This window comes from Misgurnus anguillicaudatus, chromosome 6 (assembly GCF_027580225.2).
Source record: "Misgurnus anguillicaudatus chromosome 6, ASM2758022v2, whole genome shotgun sequence".
Classification (NCBI taxonomy): Eukaryota; Metazoa; Chordata; class Actinopteri; order Cypriniformes; family Cobitidae; genus Misgurnus; species Misgurnus anguillicaudatus.
Window position 1 is genome coordinate 22,036,437 of NC_073342.2, and position 17,465 is coordinate 22,053,901.

General features: G+C 37.0%; 2 protein-coding genes across 5 annotated transcripts in view; one reads left to right on the forward strand and one right to left on the reverse strand.

Annotated features, from left to right (window-relative positions):
* Positions 1-17,465, forward strand: part of ptprz1a (protein tyrosine phosphatase receptor type Z1a) — an 84,624-nt gene that overhangs the window by 1,421 nt on the left and 65,738 nt on the right. The gene's annotated exons all lie outside the window — the stretch shown is intronic.
* Positions 453-8,946, reverse strand: slc15a5 (solute carrier family 15 member 5). The gene is made up of 9 exons (XM_055191662.2): positions 8,128-8,946; positions 6,161-6,383; positions 4,078-4,247; positions 3,764-3,984; positions 3,098-3,284; positions 2,776-2,964; positions 1,242-1,373; positions 1,049-1,157; positions 453-958 (listed from the first exon to the last, which is right to left on the reverse strand). The coding sequence occupies exons 1-9, from the start codon at positions 8,480-8,482 to the stop codon at positions 814-816; spliced, it is 1,731 nt and encodes a 576-aa protein (XP_055047637.2). The 5' UTR covers positions 8,483-8,946; the 3' UTR covers positions 453-813.

The window sequence follows — 17,465 nt, forward strand, 5'->3', positions numbered from 1 at the left end:
CCGTGTGTTTGTTGTAGTAAAGGGAAAGAGATTTATGTTGGAGACGATAACTTGCGTCATCGTTTACTTTGTAGTATGTAACTTTTGCATATCGTTAACGTACTAAAACACTTATGCTACGTACTCACCAAACGTGGGGCATCGCGTTACTCTTTCTAGATTTCTCGCGGGATTGAACTTTGTGTGATGCGATTTTTTCGCTCGAGTTGAATATTTTCACATTTGGGGAAGATGCGTTTGAGGCGAATAGCGCGTGTTTTCGCAGCAAAAGCATCGCCCATATCACGTCATTCACATCGCCCCAAGCGAGGACGCGTCTGATCGCGTCTTTGCATTGACTTTGTATGTAATGTACTCGCGCAAATCGTTGAACTCGCATCTGGTGTGAACCCACAGTTAGACACCCCAAAAAAATTTAAACCGAATTGGACAATAGGTGTTCTATAATGGACATTTTCTATAATTCCTGGCTGGATGTTATTCTATGGTCTGGAAGTATTTGGGTCGGAAAGTCTATTGATCTGATGCCATCTCTGTTCCATGGCACCACCACAATGTCTTTATCATTTACAGTCCTTTTCATCAACAACAAAAACATTTTCTCTTCATAATGAGCCATTCATAAAATATCATATATCATAAAATAACTTTATTATACGATATCCATTTGGTCTTGACAGATGATTTTTCTTATACATTCAACATGATCATGCAGCCATTTACAGGCACTGCTCTGTTTCCAGGTGAGCAGAATCAAGTCAAAAGTCTCTGATGTGTAACGCCAGCGTTACAGATTCGGTGTGTATGGTGAGATCATAGCACAGTTTCCATTGAGGTTGAAGTTTCAAATCGCTCCACTGTGTCATAAAAACGAAGACACGCCTTATACTGGAGAAGTTTCTCAGATAGGGGACTTTGTCCTGCCCCACTACTCAACTCCACGCTCAAATCTGCGTACCTGCCCAGAAACATTATAAAGACTGAGCTGTCGATACTGTTTTTTCATTAGTCATAGTTAGGTATAGTATATTCATAGCTTGAACCGTACCTACGTGATATTTTCCAAAACACCAGTGTGTTTATAGCCATCAATGTAGCCAACGTAAAGAAAAACCTATCCATATTGCCAGTGCTGAGGTTATTCGGATAGAAGTTTCCTGCGATCATATAACAAAATTGGTATATAAACAAATATAATAAGAGAGAATGTATATGCTGTATACATTTGAAAATATGTTTACCTCCTGACACAAAATAAAGGAACTGAATAAGGAAAGCTCCTAGAAAGCAGCCACCTCCATACGAGAGGGTTAGGAAATGCAGGGAGACACCTCTGAGGTTACTGGGAGTCAGGCAGAAGGAGATGAGGCAGCCTGAACAGAGCATAAGAGGAATAAGCAAGTCGTTGAAATTTTGGCAGGTGGCATTATATTATGGATATATGTAACCATGAACCACAAAACCAGCACTGTAAAAAATATAAGTTTACTAACTTATAATTGAACATATTGTGTTTATTAATGTTTCCCTGCTAATGAAAAGCTAAAAAAAAGATACATTTTATGCACTAATCGACGGCAGAAAAAAAATCTGTAAAAAACTGTGAATTTCCGGCAGCTGGGGTGCCGGAAAAGTACCGTAAAATAACGGGCACAATAAATTACAGAAATTTATGTAATACACAAATACAGTTTTTTTCTGTAATTTTACACTCATAATGTAAAACGTTAAAAAAGTCGTAAATTAACGATAAATTACACAATAAACGATAAATTACACAATAAATTACAGAATAAAAACAGAAATGTTCCGTGATACACAATATAGTTTTTTTCTGTAATTTTACATAATTTGTTTTTATTGAAATGTATTAATCATATTTATACAGAAAGCTGAAAAATAAGCTTTCCATTGATGTATGGTTTGTTAGGATAGGACAGTGCTTCTCAATTATTTTCTGTCACGCCCCCCCTTGGAAGAGGTAAACATTTTGCGCCCCCCCCCCCAACTCTCCGCCGCGACTGTAAATAGTATAATTTGTCTGTAAAATTACACATCTGCAAAACATTGTATCCTTATTAACATTGAGAAAACACAAGAAAACACAAAAAAAGAAATATCGGATCAACTTACACCAAAGAATAACTTTATTAACATTGTTTTTTAGTCTGTAACAGAAAAGACTTAAAATGCATCAATTTGCCTGAAATAAAAAAATCAATCCTTATTTAAAGTATAATATTTTTTGACCATTTAATACTGAAAAATTAAATTAAATATAATCAATAAATAATAATAAAAAACACAAGCGGCTTATCAGCGTGATTGGGGTGTAATGTCTTTAAGTGACGGTGCAAAAAAAAATCACTTCCTGAAAAAGTATTTTCCCCGGGGTCTCGCGCGCCCCCCCCTCTGGTGTCGCTTCGAGCCCCCCCTGGGGGTCCCGCCCCACTATTTGAGAAGCACTGGGATAGGACAATATTTGAAATCTGGAATTTTCTCAAAATATTGAAAGTTGTCCAATTGACGTCCTTAGCAACTGCATCCACTCACAGAAAAAAAAAGGTTTATGGTAGTATATTTATGGTAGGAAATTTACAAAATATCTACATGGAAGATGATCTTTATATATTTTCATGATTTTTGGCATAAAAGAAAAATAGATAATTTTGACCCGTGCAATGTATCTTTTGCTGCAAATATACCCATGCTACTTTTGACTGGTTTTGTGGTCCAGGGTAACATTTTTTTATAGATTGAATTGAGAATACGCACATGCTGGTGTCACGAATGCCTCCGCCACACCCAGTAATATGTATTGTGGAGTAAGTTGGAAACATCTCATGGAAGAAACATGGAGGACCTTGCCTGAGAGTGTCTGCTCCACCTGTGGGTAATCCTTTCTATGCATCTCTGAGATTCCTGCCAGTAACGCTGAGAGAGCGGCACAAGCGTGGCCCATAGCTGCAGAGAAAAACCCAAGTGTACCCTAAATTTACATGACAAAATCAGTATCAAGACCTTTGTAGTTCTGTTCAGAAAAACATGAACCATTATTAGTCAGTGACAAATTTCTGTTTGCTATTGAGGTGCTCACTTATAAATGTAGCTGGAGAGGGAAGTAGTTTCTTTGGAGACTGATAGCAGGTGTTCAGAAGCTCCAGCAGTGGTGCTAAGATCAACACTGGCAGTATGCTGATCACTTTCATAATTGCTACTGGCAGGATAAAGCCATTGAGTTTCAAGTTTGAGTGCATCGTCTGCAGATAATAGCCCGACGGAATCTGCCAACATCATAATAAAGATACTAAAGAAGATGCAAATGTTGATAGAGAGACTTAAAGGGATAGTTTCCCCAAATATAAAAATGCTACCATTTATTCATCCAATTGTTGTTCTGAACCGGTATGAATTTCTTTATTCTGCTTCACACAAAAGAAGATATTTTAAGCATAAAGTTGACAGTACAAAAAAAGATATTTTGATAAATGATGGCAGGCACACAGTTGATGGTACCCATTGACTTCCATAGTGGAAAAAACAAATACTATGGAAGTCAATGGGTACTATCAACTGTGTGCTTGCCATCATTTATTAAAACATCTTATTTTGTGTTCAGCAGAATAAAGAAACTCATACAGGTTCAGAACAACATGACGGTGAGTAATTGTTGCCAGAATTTTCAATTTTGGGTAAACTATCCCTTTAATACAAACTTTTTTGGAAATATGAACAGGTTGCCTAGTTTGTCATATAGACTTGCCTGAGTAATGCAAGCACGGTATAAAAGTTGAAGTCCAAAGAGAGGAAACAGTTTGACCAGGATCTTTACGTTTTCCACACTGGTCTCACTATAACAGCCACCGTTGTTTTCTTTGGCCCGGTCTAGCCAGTTGGCAACATCTCCGCTTAAATGGCGATAATGAAGGCAACACATTTTTAGAGAGTTCAGGAACACCCCGAACGTAGTTAGCAAGGAGCTACCTGTTTATTTTAACAAAACAAAATTCACAGTTATTGAACAAACCACTGACCAAGGCAGGATTTAGCAGCTGTAGTCATGTTTAGCAGCATTACCTTTTTTAGGATGGAAGGTGAGCTTGCTGCGCACCATGTGTATGGCGATGAGAGCCAGAAGAACTGAGGTGAATGGGATGAGAAAGCACAAGTTTTTGGCCACTGACTGCTGAATGTAGGCGATCCCCAAAATCACAACCATTGAATTCAGGTTGACTAACCAGTAAAACCTGTGGATAGATAATGTACTGTAGTTACAGTGATGACATATTTAGCAATAACTACGCAAACAAGTTTTGAATTCAGCATCCAAATTATATAATAAAAGTAAATATACTTGCAAAAACGACCAGGTTTCATAGTATTTTATAAGTGTTAGTATTGCCTATGGGGTGGTGATGGCGCAGTGGATAAGACACGCCTTTGGTGTGAGAAACCCGGGATCAAATCCACTCTGACACACTATTGTGTCCCTGAGCAAGACACTTAACCCTAGTTAAGTGACCCTAGTTGCTCCAGAGGCGTGCAACCTCTGACATATTATATAGCAATTGTAAGTCGCTTTGGATAAAAGCGTCAGGTAAATGAATAAGTAAGTAAGTAATATACACTCACCTAAAGGATTATTAGGAACACCATACTAATACAGTGTTTCACCCCCGTTCGCCTTCAGAACTGCCTTAATTCTACGTGGCATTGATTCAAAAAGTTGCTGAAAGCATTCTTTAAAAATGTTGGCCCATATTGATAGGATAGCATCTTGCAGTTGATGGAGGTTTGTGGGATGCACATCCAGGGCACAAAGCTCCCGTTCAACCACATCCCAAAGATGCCCTATTGGGTTGAGATCTGGTCACTGTGGGGGCCATTTTAGTACAGTGAAAATAATCCTGCTGGAAGTAGCCATCACATTATGGGTAAATGGTGGTCATAAAGGGATGGACATGGTCAGAAACAATGCTGAGGTAGGCCGTGGCATTTAAACGATGCCCAATTGGCACTAAGGGGCATAAAGTGTGCCAAGAAAACATCCCCCACACCATTACACCACCACCACCAGCCTGCACAGTGGTAACAAGGCATGATGGATCCATGTTCTCATTCTGTTTACCCAAATTCTGACTCTACCATCTGAATGTCTCAACAGAAATCGAGACTCATCAGACCAGGCAACATTTTTCCAGTCTTCAACTGTACAATTTTGGTGAGCTTGTGCAAATTGTAGCCTCTTTTTCCTATTTGTAGTGGAGATGAGTGGTAGCCGGTGGGGTCTTCTGCTGTTGTAGCCCATCCGCCTCAAGGTTGTGCGTGTTGTGGCTTCACAAATGCTTTGCTGCATACCTCTGTTGTAACGAGTGGTTATTTCAGTCAAAAGTGCTCTTCTATCACCTTAAATCAGTCGGTCCATTCTCCTCTGACCTCTAGCATCAACAAGGCATTTTCGCCCACAGGACTGCCGCATACTGGATGTTTTTCCCTTTTCACACCATTCTTTGTAAACCCTAGAAATGGTTTTGCCACGTGAAAATCCAAGTAACTGAGCAGATTGTTAAATACTCAGACTGGCCCGTCTGGCACCAACCACCATGCCACGCTCAAAATTTCCCCTCTCCCATTCTGACATTCAGTTTGGAGTACAGGAGATTGTCTTGACCAGGACCACACCCCTAAATGCATTGAAGCAACTGTAATGTGATTGCTTGATTAGATAATTGCATAATGAGGAATTGAACAGGTGTTCCTAATAATCCTTTAGGTGAGTGTAAGTATTACTGTAGTTTTTGGACATGTACTGTACGATGGCATAAGAATTTCATATATCAAAATAACATATTATTACTATATGAGGAGCTCATATGCAAATACCGCTAAACACCACCACTGTCAAAAATGAGATATTATGATATAAAAAAAATGCTGGCTGTATTATACATTATTGAAATACTTTCACTTCCAATCTTCTTGTTCCCAGTCTCAGGCCATTCAGAAATACCAGTTTGTTTCCAGAATTCATTAAGAGTCTGATAAAAAAAGCTAATTTACAAGAAAACATGTCAGGTGCACTTAGTGGGTTTTGCATTTAAGCCTTTCATATAATACCATCACTGAACCACGGTACTTTAATTTATAAGTAGCAGATTACCAGTTGAAGAAGGACAACAGTTGGTGTCGATCACAACCCTGAAGGTGATAGGCTGCCAGCGGGCAAAGGATGGCACGGATGCCACCGATGCCAAGAGCCACAGCAACAAGTCCTGTGTAGAAAAGGATGCGTTGCTCATGAGGCTCAAGCTGATGCACGATATTATGCGTGTTTATATAGAAATCTTCAAAAGGGAAGGCGACGACTGGAAGCATGGCAGTGCCTGTAAATGACCAAGTAAGAGCAAATCAGTTAGTAAAAAAGTGTTGCAATGCTGAGTTTAATCAAATTGGTTATGCAAGTCAATCGATCTTATTATTTTAATTTTTTAACTAGTATACACTGTAAAAATTGTATGTTGCACTTAAAGTCGCCATGAAAATAAAACTGTAATTTGTTTTGGAATATTGTGGTATTTTTACAAATTACTTATCTGTGAGCTTCATTATTTTTTTTTTAATTCATGTGCCTCCATAATGTTTAATCAAAAACGCAAATCACCTCTCCTCCTCAAAATGATCTCTCTTTACTTCCGGTCATATGGTATGGCAGGTGGGCAGGGTCCGGGAGAAAATCGCAGCGATTAGCGATTAGCAAAGCGACCCAACTTCAAATGTTCCAATCAGATCTTGATGGACAAATTCAAATCCAGCCCTGCCTTATTTCATTTCAGAAGCTGGTTTCATTCGGATATACGTCACCACATGGAAAATAAGGCCACATTTACACAGAGCCGGGTTTATAGAGAAACAAATATTTCCCCGCCTCCGTTTTCAATAATAACATTGTACACCCAACATCGTTTTCAAAAAAATTTTTATTTGCATCAACCCGCATAAATACGCCATATTAACTATGCCAAACCTATGGGCGGCCACGGCAGTGTAGGGAGAGGAATAAAGCCATGCAAGCCAATCAAAATCCTCAGAATCAACACCAACGAATAACACGACTTCCTGTTCCTTTCAAAACAGTGACGTCAAGCATTTTCTGGCGCATAATGTGACATTTCAGAACCTAAAACCCAGTTTCTCCCAGTTGACACGGCAACACATAACCTGGGTTATCAGAAATATCCACTTTGGCTGGAAATAATAGTTTTCTGTGATAAAAACGGGGGTTTAGTGTTAATGAGAGGCCAAACCGCAGGGAAAAATCTGTGTCTTTCCTTTGTGTAAACTGAGAACAAGGCAATCGCTACTTCCGTTTCATGGCGACTTTAAATGTTTAAGTTTAAACAACTTGAATTAATAAGCCATTTCAAGTATTTTGACTAGTTAGAAGTTGCTAAAAATTATAAAAATAAAGTTGTAATAACTTAGGCCCATTCAACTTTTATTTTACAAGTCAAAATTACTTGTTTAAGTTGTTTAAACTTAAAAATTTAAGTGCAACAAGGCATTTTTTACAGTGTTGGTTGATATAACTTATAAACAAGTTGACACTATTTAACTTAATTTGTTAAAGTAAAACAAAAGTGTATGTTGATATGACTTTTTTACAGTAGTGTACAATACATATATCATGGTACGTGAATTTGAGTACCATGGAATTACCAATAATTGATACCAATAATAGTACTACTACTATACTTTTTTAAGTGTAACTGGCAAACCAACAATACTTCTTTGGTCAACTAGCTTCACCAGATAAATATTGTCTACCAGTTAGAGCAGCACTAAAACAACAAGCCTTGTCTAGCAAAAATATTTGTTACATAATTTGTTAAGAAATTGGTTTTGTTTAGTTTAAAAACTAAAATTAACTGTTTTTTTTACAGTTACAGTAAGTTACAGTTTATTTTTGTTAGGCTAAATCCTTTCTGGCTAAATTACAAGATGATTGACTTCAATGTAATTTTCATTAAAGTAAGCAATTTCATTAGAGTAAACACATAATTGTTGCTAATGTAAGCAGGTATTTATAGATAGACTAAAATGTCACTCTCAAGTTAAACAACAACTAACCAAAGAAATGCAGGAAAGCACACAAAAACAAAACTGTGGTCCTTCCCAAACACGTCTCAGCGAACCATCCCAGAAGAACAGGTGTGAGAACGCTGGCTCCCACAAAACACGTGTTTACCATGGCTGCTTGGTAATTGCTATATCCCAGCTTAATGGTGCAGAAAAGGATCATGTTGCAAACAATCCCAAAAAAGGTAAACCTCTCGAACAGCTCCACAAAAAGAATGCAGACGATCGCTTGTAGCTTCTTACGTCTCTTGCGGGGCTTAGTGGCCGTCCCACTGGGATGTGGAGTTGTGAAGATCTCCGTAGGGAGGAGGCCATAACGTCGATCAAATGAATCTATGGGCGGCATGCTGCTTCTAGAGATCTTCCTGTGGAAGTGATGTTCAGGCAGATCCCATTCTCCATTACTAGAGGCCGAAACATACAATGTCTCACAGATACGTGAAATCTTGTAGATGCTTAACAACCGAGACTTTGCGAGCTCACATTGTATCTCCTTACTGAGGTTTCTGAGTACTGTTTACAGACTGCTTTTCGTCATCATTCTGTTGTACTCTGAGTTTGGTGGGTCTTTGGTTGTATCTCATTAAGATAACTGACGTTTCGGCATTTTGCCTGCTGGATATTGATGACGAAAGCGATTTCGGAGATGTGAGACATTCTTTTGTAGTGAGTCTGTCCTTTCCAAGAAGAAAGTTATATTGATTTCTGGTTTGGGACTATGCAGCTTGATCTTGTAATTATTTTACAAGGTGGCTTATTCTCATGAATTTGTATGATTATTAGATAAAAGTAAGTAAAGCACCACCCCTCCCAACCCAAAGACGTACAAACACATACAAATGAGCTACCTCGTAACTTCTAAATTTACGTGAGATTTAGTTGGATTTTGTAATATCAAAGGCTTTCTTTTGAAAAGAATCTTTACGAGATATTTAATCAGGGTCGGCACCATTGACATTTAGTTTTTGTGTAAGATGGGCCTTTATTATGACAAAGCAGGCTGGCCTCGGCCCCCTTGTGGAGCTGGTGCTGATATTTTATACTTGTTTATTTATTCAAAAGGTGTGAAGCTATAGCACCCGATGACATTTCTCACAAATTCACTTCACAAGTATGTATCAATGCGGTGCTAGCAAATTAGAGATAATTAAACTTTAAACGACCCAAGATGCCGCTAGTATATAACACCCCACTGTGAAAGGTGGCCAAGAGGCAGTGCCAAATTAGTCAGCATGTGAAATGTTGCTACCTCCAGTGCTTTTTTCTCACAAAAATAATTTATCTAAAACTATTTGCTGCACAAAGTTTAAATAGATTCAACTAAAAAGTATTGTAAAATAATTTACAGTGGATTTAAGCTACATTTTTATCAGTAAGTCTGTTCCCTGGGGTTTGAACCTATAACCTTTGCATTTCTAATCCAGCTACAACTGGTATAATATTTGAGCTAAATTTAATACTAATTATTTATAGGGGAGGTTTCCTGGACAGGGTTTAGATTAATCCAGGACTAGGCCTTATAGTTATACACTGCAAGTATATCTTGCAATCTTAGTAATTTTGTCTTGTTTTCAGTAAAAATATCTAAAAATTCTTTAAATTAAGATATTTTTTCTTGATGAGCAAAACGACCCAAGAAAATAAGTCTAGTTTTTAGACCAAAAATATAAAATTTAAGTGATTTTGTGCTTAAAAAAAGCAAAAAAATATACCAATGGGGTAATTAAATTATTCTTGAATTATTCTTGAATTTAGTGTTTAAAAAAAATTTCAATATTTTTTGCTTACCCCATTGGCAGATTTTTGCTTGTTTTATGCACAATATCACTTAAAGGAACAGTATGTAGGATTGTGGCCAAAAGTGGTATTGCAATCACAAAACTTGTGGCTAAAACTGGTACTGCAATCACACAACTGGTGGCCAATACACAAAATGACAACATAAACATCAGTTGAGGGCTGCAACTCCACTTTTTAAATGACAATATCCTGGCCAGACCACTGTTGTGAGTAATATAAGTATTTGAAATGAAAATTATTTCTTAATGTCTAGTGACATATAAGAGCCATTTTATGATTAATTAATATAAATTTCTTACATACTGTTCCTTTAAATTTGATATTTTTGGTCTAAAAACTAGACTTATTTTCTTGGGTTGTTTTGCTCATCAAGATAAAGCATCTCAATTTAAGAATTTTTAGATATTTTTACTGAAAACAAGACAAAAATAATACGATTTTTTTTCTTGAAAATCATTTTTGCAGTGTATATAATAACATTAATATCATTACCATTAAATCTAAGAAATTATACAGATACGCAGTCATATTTTTTTCTGAGATGTGGTGATTCATGAGAATGTAAGTGAATTTCTTTGGGAAAAGTGTCTTTTAATTGATTCTCTTAGTGGCGTTTGGCCTGTAGCCATACAGCATCACAATCCCTCTGTTCTGGATGGCTACGGTGTGCTGGGTTTGAATATTTCTGCCTGAGCTCACCAATTATATGAGTGGAGAAAGGACCACAGTGGTGGAGCTGACTGGGCGTGAATGGCACTCAAAAGAGAAGGGAAACCGGCAGACTGAAAACAACACAGACTCAGTGTGGTGCATCACTGAATGAGAACACAGTTTGGTTGCCATGGATTCAACCCTGAGTTTTGCGACATTTACACATTTCAACGAAAATCTGAGAGTATACATTTTTTAAATCTTTTTAACTTAATAAATGTAAATATGTATTGATATTTTGTCAAGGTGATTTTTTTAAAATGATTATTATTTGCTCAACTGGTTTTTCAGATCTTCGCAGTTGTGTTTGTAATAGAGCAATTACACCTCCAGAGGGCACCGTTTGAGTTGGCAAGACTTGAAATTGCAAAAAACTATAATAAGTGAAAGTTGGATCAACTTAAAAAATTACTTCAGTTGGTACACCTGAAAGTGTAACACCTACACTGCAAAAAAATTATTTTCAAGAAAAAATGTTAAAAATTCTTAAATTAAGATGCTTTTTCTCGATGAGCAAAACAACCAAAATTTTGCTTACCCCATTGGCAGATTTTTTTGCTTTGTTTTATGCACAAATCACTTAAATATGATGTTTTTGGCCTAAAATCTAGACTTGTTTTCTTGGGTCGTTTTGCTCATCAAGAAAAAGCTAAAAAAAAAATTAGATATTTTTACTGAAAACAAAAATTCTAAGAATTTTTTTCTTGTGTATCATTTTTTTGCAGTGTACATTTTTTATTTTTTTATCTTATTTATTTATTTTTTTATCTTATATTTTTTATTTTTATACTTTTTAAGTGTTTCCAACTGAAGTAATAAAACAATTAATCTTACATTTTCTCCTAAAGTGAGAAAATTCAAGTTAAATAATTTTTTACAAATAATATATACACTGCAAAAAAATGACTTTTTTACTTAGCATTTTTGTCTTGTTTTCAGTACAACTATCTAAAAATTCTTAAATTAAGATTATTAATATATAATTTGTACATTATTAAAACGAATCTTATTTTGGCATAAGTTTAGAAAAATGTGCAAAACTTTTAATTTGATCTCAGTGACAAAAATCAGTGTTTGACCAATTGTTCGCTGTTCCAATTAAAAAAAATGAGTTAAGCAGACTGAACTCACGGCAAGTCGTGTTATAGTCACAAAAAATGTGATTAATTTATTTGGGTCCATGGCACAAAATTCAGCGTTTTTTGTGCCTTGAGCAGGAATGTCTTTTTCGTCACGTAAATAGTTTTTTGTGTCAGTGGCACAACTTTCATTTTCGTGTCATTTTATATATTGCTTTCTCATTGTTTTTTCCTTTTTTCTTACCATTGTCAATTGGGGTTAGAATCACTTTTTGTTACATTTGTAGACATCCTAACCCAAACCCCAACTCCAGGCGAGAATAAAAAGCGGAAGAAAAACATGTAGAAACCAATACATAAAAATACATCCTAACCCAAACCCCAAGCGACAATGATTTAAAAAAAGAGAAAACAATACATAAAATGACACGAAAAAGAAATTTGTGTGATTTGTTAGCAATGCAAAGGTCATGGGTTCAATCCCAGAAACACGCATACTGATATAATTTATAGCTTGACTGTAACGCAAATATATGGTGTATATTTATATATATATATATATATATGGTATTAAACTGTTGGCAATTTGTAAACAAATGGGGTTGAAAATAAGATTATCTAATTAATGTATTTATTTTTTGTTAAACTTGTCATTTTAAGAATTTAGCCATATCCTACTAAATAACTGCACTCAAGTGACAAGCAGTAAGACATTGTTTTTTACGTGTTGATTTTACGCCAAACGTTTCTAATCGCTTTATTGCAGAAAAAAACACTGATGCATCTCCTCAATGGCAAAAGTCACACAACACAGCTTTAAATGACATGCGTAAAATCTCGAGTGCTTTTTCGTCTTTTCAATGGGCTTTGCGGCTTAAAACGCTTTTGTCACACAGGAAAAGCTAAAGATCAACTTTCCAATGCGTCCATGGGGCCACATGCATTTTATGGCTTTTACGTCTATATATAAAGAAACAGAGATCACTTCTCTATGGTGGAATAGCATTAAAAGGATGGAGTGCTTTAATAAGCAAGGTGGCTTTTGATTTGCTGAACAGAATGCCTGGTGCGAATGCATGAGATTAGGCAGTTCGCTAGGTGACGTACGCCTAGGCCCTTTTTTGCCTGCTAAAAACCCGGCCATTGAGACTCAGGAGCCTCGGGGTGTTAAGCTGCCAGGGTGCCAAAGGCGCTGTTGTATAGGGTGACAATAGGACTCCCTGAGCCCAGACATAGGATGTGATAAGAGAGCTAATGCATCCTCTTGGATGAGGACTTGGGTGCCAGTGGAGGCCAACTGTTGGCGGCTACTTAATATGTGCAGCATTCAACCCCAGTGCAATTTATAGATCGCAAAACTATCTTACATTATTATGTAATTTTACGGATTAAAATGTAATTTTCAATAATCGATCTATTTGAGGACTTTACAACATTCACCTTGGAAACTTTTGTAAAATGTAACTAATTCGTATAACTTATCAAGTATATAGGTCTCACTAACCATAACACATCAGCCATCTCTGAGCACAAGTTAGTTAGCGCATATACCAGGGCTGATTGCAAATAGGAATGCCATTGAATTTGAACCGCTTTTTTTACCCGCAAGACTCTTTTGTCCCCTTGCTGAGGAAATCCATTGTGCAGCTGGACACCCTGAGAAAGAGGAACCCAGAGCCGTTGTCTGCAGATGCTTCTGCTCGGCCTCAGCCGGCTGAATGGGGTGAATAGCGTCGGAAACAGCCATACCCAGACAAGACAATGCCACTGGGCAGCTTTGAAGATTAAGAAATTAGGGATGGGGAGGCTGGGCCATAATTATAAATGCTGTTTCATTGTATTGGTTATGCATGTGTTTGTGTGCGTGTAGCAAAGTTGTTTGCAACCAACTGGATAAAGGTGAAATTAATTGTTTAGTAAACCTGATAGATGGCATCGGGTATTCATTTTAAGTTACCATTTTACGGGACACAAGCAGCCGCCGATTTGTAGAATGGCCCAGAGGGCGGGTTGTTTAAAAACTCTTGATGCAGTACCTTGAAAAGCACTTTAACGGGGCTTGTCGAAACGTTTCAAAGGTGAAACTCTTCTGATTCGCTGCTTAAAAGCTTGAATGTCTTTACTCCGATGTGAAATCAAAGGAACGCAGTAACTGGCCTTTACCTCGCTGCTGTCCTGTTGCTAGGAAACCTTGGAGGACCGCTTGAGTTTCTTTTCTCTTGGTGGTCTACTCCACTCACCAGATTTCACTTTAATTGAAGACGGCTTACATATAAGAGGAAAACAATTAGCACTTTGAATACTTTGTTTGCTGTTTGTCAGGGTCATACTGCTCACCACCTCGCCAGTCTGGTGGCTCTGTTGTGATATAAGAAGTAAGTCAACATCTCATTTGGGCTGCTAAAGCGCATTTAAAGGAACACGGTGACTCTTTGGGACTTTAGCTTATTCACTGTATCCCCCAGAGTTTGAGAAGTCCATACATACCTTCTCATCTCCTTGCGTGCCGTAACTCTATTTTCTTATTTATATGTTGTGATTCCTATAGTCACAGCGTGTAGAAATAACAAGATCATATGAGACACAGCCATCTTTTAACCGTATACATACTGGGAACTATATTCTGAAGTACTGCTACTTGGGCGGAGTGATTAGCGCAACACTTGCATGAACTATCTGCTCCTCACCATGGGGCTTCTCAGGTGCTGCGAGCAAATCACTTAACCCAAGTAGTAGTGCTTCACTCTGTGATCACTTTAACTCTAAACTTAAGACTTTTCTCTTTAACAAAGCATTCACATAATTTGTCTAGTAAATATACTTAGCTCGCAATAGTTAGCCTGTACTGAACAAAGCATTCACATAACTCGTCTGGGTAATTTACTCATGCCGCAATAGCTAGCCTGTCTAGAACCGAGCATATATTAAAACAGAACACTGTGTGACACTTGCATTACATGCAAACAGCCCCTACACTAATTGGATTTTGTTTCTCTCTTCCTGTTTCGTCCTCGAACCTGAGGACATTGAGAGTTCGAGTACCCCAACTCTACCGTTTACATACCGTTTACATCCCATATAAATATATATATATATATATACAGTCAATATATATATCTCCCAAGGGTTTTTTTCCTCCTAGGACTTTTTTCCCTCCTGTCTAAAAAAGTTGGGAGTTTTTTCTCCTAGGGGGTTTTTCAACCCCAGGGAGTCAGCCGACATTGGCTTAACTTAGGCCCTGTTTATATTAGAGCATTTGCGTTTTAAAACGGCATTTTAAAATGAAAACGATCCTCGTTTATACTGGCATTTTAAAAAGAATCTTCATCCACACTATAAACCACTATAAACGCATGAAATATGACCAATCACGTAACTGGGCATGCGCATAAAAGTGTAAAAAAACGTATTACTCTAATAATAGCTTACCTTTGCGCATTTATGCAGGGGTGTGTGATATTGACAAAAATTCATACCTGGGTCCTTTGCTGGCAACTACAACAGAAACTATTTTTGAACATATAAAAATGTGTTTGGGAAAGTCTTATACTGTTCTACCCCTACAACATATTAATATGATTAATAGGTTAATTTTGATTTTATAACTAAACAGAAAGGTCTTAATGATTTAAAAAGAAAGCATTCAAGTGAACAGTACTAAACCAACTTGAAGCAAAAATAAATTTCAGCAAATGCAAACTTCAATCAAACATAGTAAGAGGTGAAGTATAGCTTTAGCCTACAGAAAGGCTTATTGCATTAATTTTTAAAAGTGTGCGAGGTCCGTGCACGTCCTCCGATAGCAACACAGAAATAGCTAAAAGTGCAAGTGGCTAAACGAGCATTAAATAATGACGTTGTTTATTGTTTTTATTAATTTATATTCACAAAACTTATCAACAAAACATCGATTAAAATTAAGAGACAAATTATCTGTAACGAAATTAATTTTAAAGTAGAAAACAAAACTTAAATTAAACTCAAAAATAATGTCTGAACCATTACAATTCTCCCTTCATATTGGCCTTTACAAATTACAGTCTATCTTTCGTAATAAGCTAACTAAATTTAAACAAAGCATAAACACATTACAACAATATTCAAACCCAGCAATACTCAAACATAAATATAAAATAGACATTATCTATAAGGAAACATGTTAAAACAATCTGATATAGCGTTTATAATAGCTGGTTGGTAGATGTTTACTATTTTTTCAAAACCTCCGTTGCAAACCTCCATTTACCTGAATAAAATAATTTTTACTTTGAAAATGATGCGCAGTCACGTTAACATCAGCTGTTCGTTTACATAAGACTCCGTCTACGTTCATTTACACTCAGCGCAACGTCTGAGTTCTCAAACTAAAACAGGGTCTGCAGCGTTTGCGAACGAATTTGTTTTTGAGGGTCGAAAACGGTGATGTAGTGTAGATGAAAGGCGTAAACGTAGCAAAAGTAACACGTTTAAAGGATAAACGCATTAATGTAAACATAGCCTTAGCACCCTCTTCTATACGTAAGCAATAAGGTACGAGAGGCTGTGCTGTACCGTTACTTATTCACGATACAGCACTTGCCTCGAGTACCTTATTGCTTTTATAAAACGGTTACCACACAATATAAAAGTAAAAAAAAATTAGTGCAACTTTCATGAAGTTAAATCAATAAAAGCATTCCTTCCGCTAGAAAAAAATAGTCCCTGACTGGGAACAACAACATGAAAGCTCAAATAAAAACAACAAACTGTTCTCAGATTTTGTCTCATTATATGTTTATGTGTTGCTAAGGGTGTTGCTAAGGGCGCAGTGATATTAAATAGAACCGTTGGGTGAAGCGGTCATAGCAGTGTTTTATCATGAATAAAGCACACCTATTGACCAATCAGAATCAAGGATTGGAACTAACCGTTTTATAAGTTACATTATTAATACGCTTGCTTGTAAAGTTTATTCATAGCCGCTGTATTTTGCTAATTATATTGTCTGTCGATTTTTCTGTGTTTTCCCCTGCTTCTATTAATGTAAAGCTGCTTTAAAACAATTACCAATTGTGAAAAGTGCTATATAAATAAAATTTAATTGTAATTTAATTGCTTCACCTTCTGAGAAAATAATTCCCAGTATGTATTTGGTTAAAAGATGGCTGTGTCTCATATGACCTTGTTATTTACACGCTGTGAAAATACAAATCACAACATATAAAAAGGAAAATGTTGGCGTTATTTTGTCACTTATTGGGAGCAGTATGCTAGCTGGAGCCATTTACTTCCAGTCTTTGTGTTAAGCTAGGTTAGCGGTGGGTGCGCCAGACAGAGTTACGGCACGCACGGAGATGAAAAGGTATGTATGGACTTATCTAACTCTGGGGGATACGTGAATAAGATAAAGTCCCAAAAAGTTGGCGTGTTCCATGTGCCGTGCCATTTCAGTTTTTGTTACTGTGAAATAAATGGAAGGAAATTAAATATTAAGAGACAGCAAATATTTAAAAAGAGAGACAGATAAATGCGAGCTGGGGCTGAGTCAAAGCCCCGCGTCATGCCTCTCACAGTTACACAGAGAAATCTGTGCACTTTGTCTAGGAGCGTATGTGTCATCTGTTCCCCATCGAGAGGCAGGGATGTAAGTCGGGGTTTGGCTCCTTGGCTGAAGCTCAGATGAAAGGCCCTCAGTGCTCTCACTCTCCATGAACCTGATGTCATTTGGAAGCACTTTGATTTAAAGCCTCTGTGAAGGAG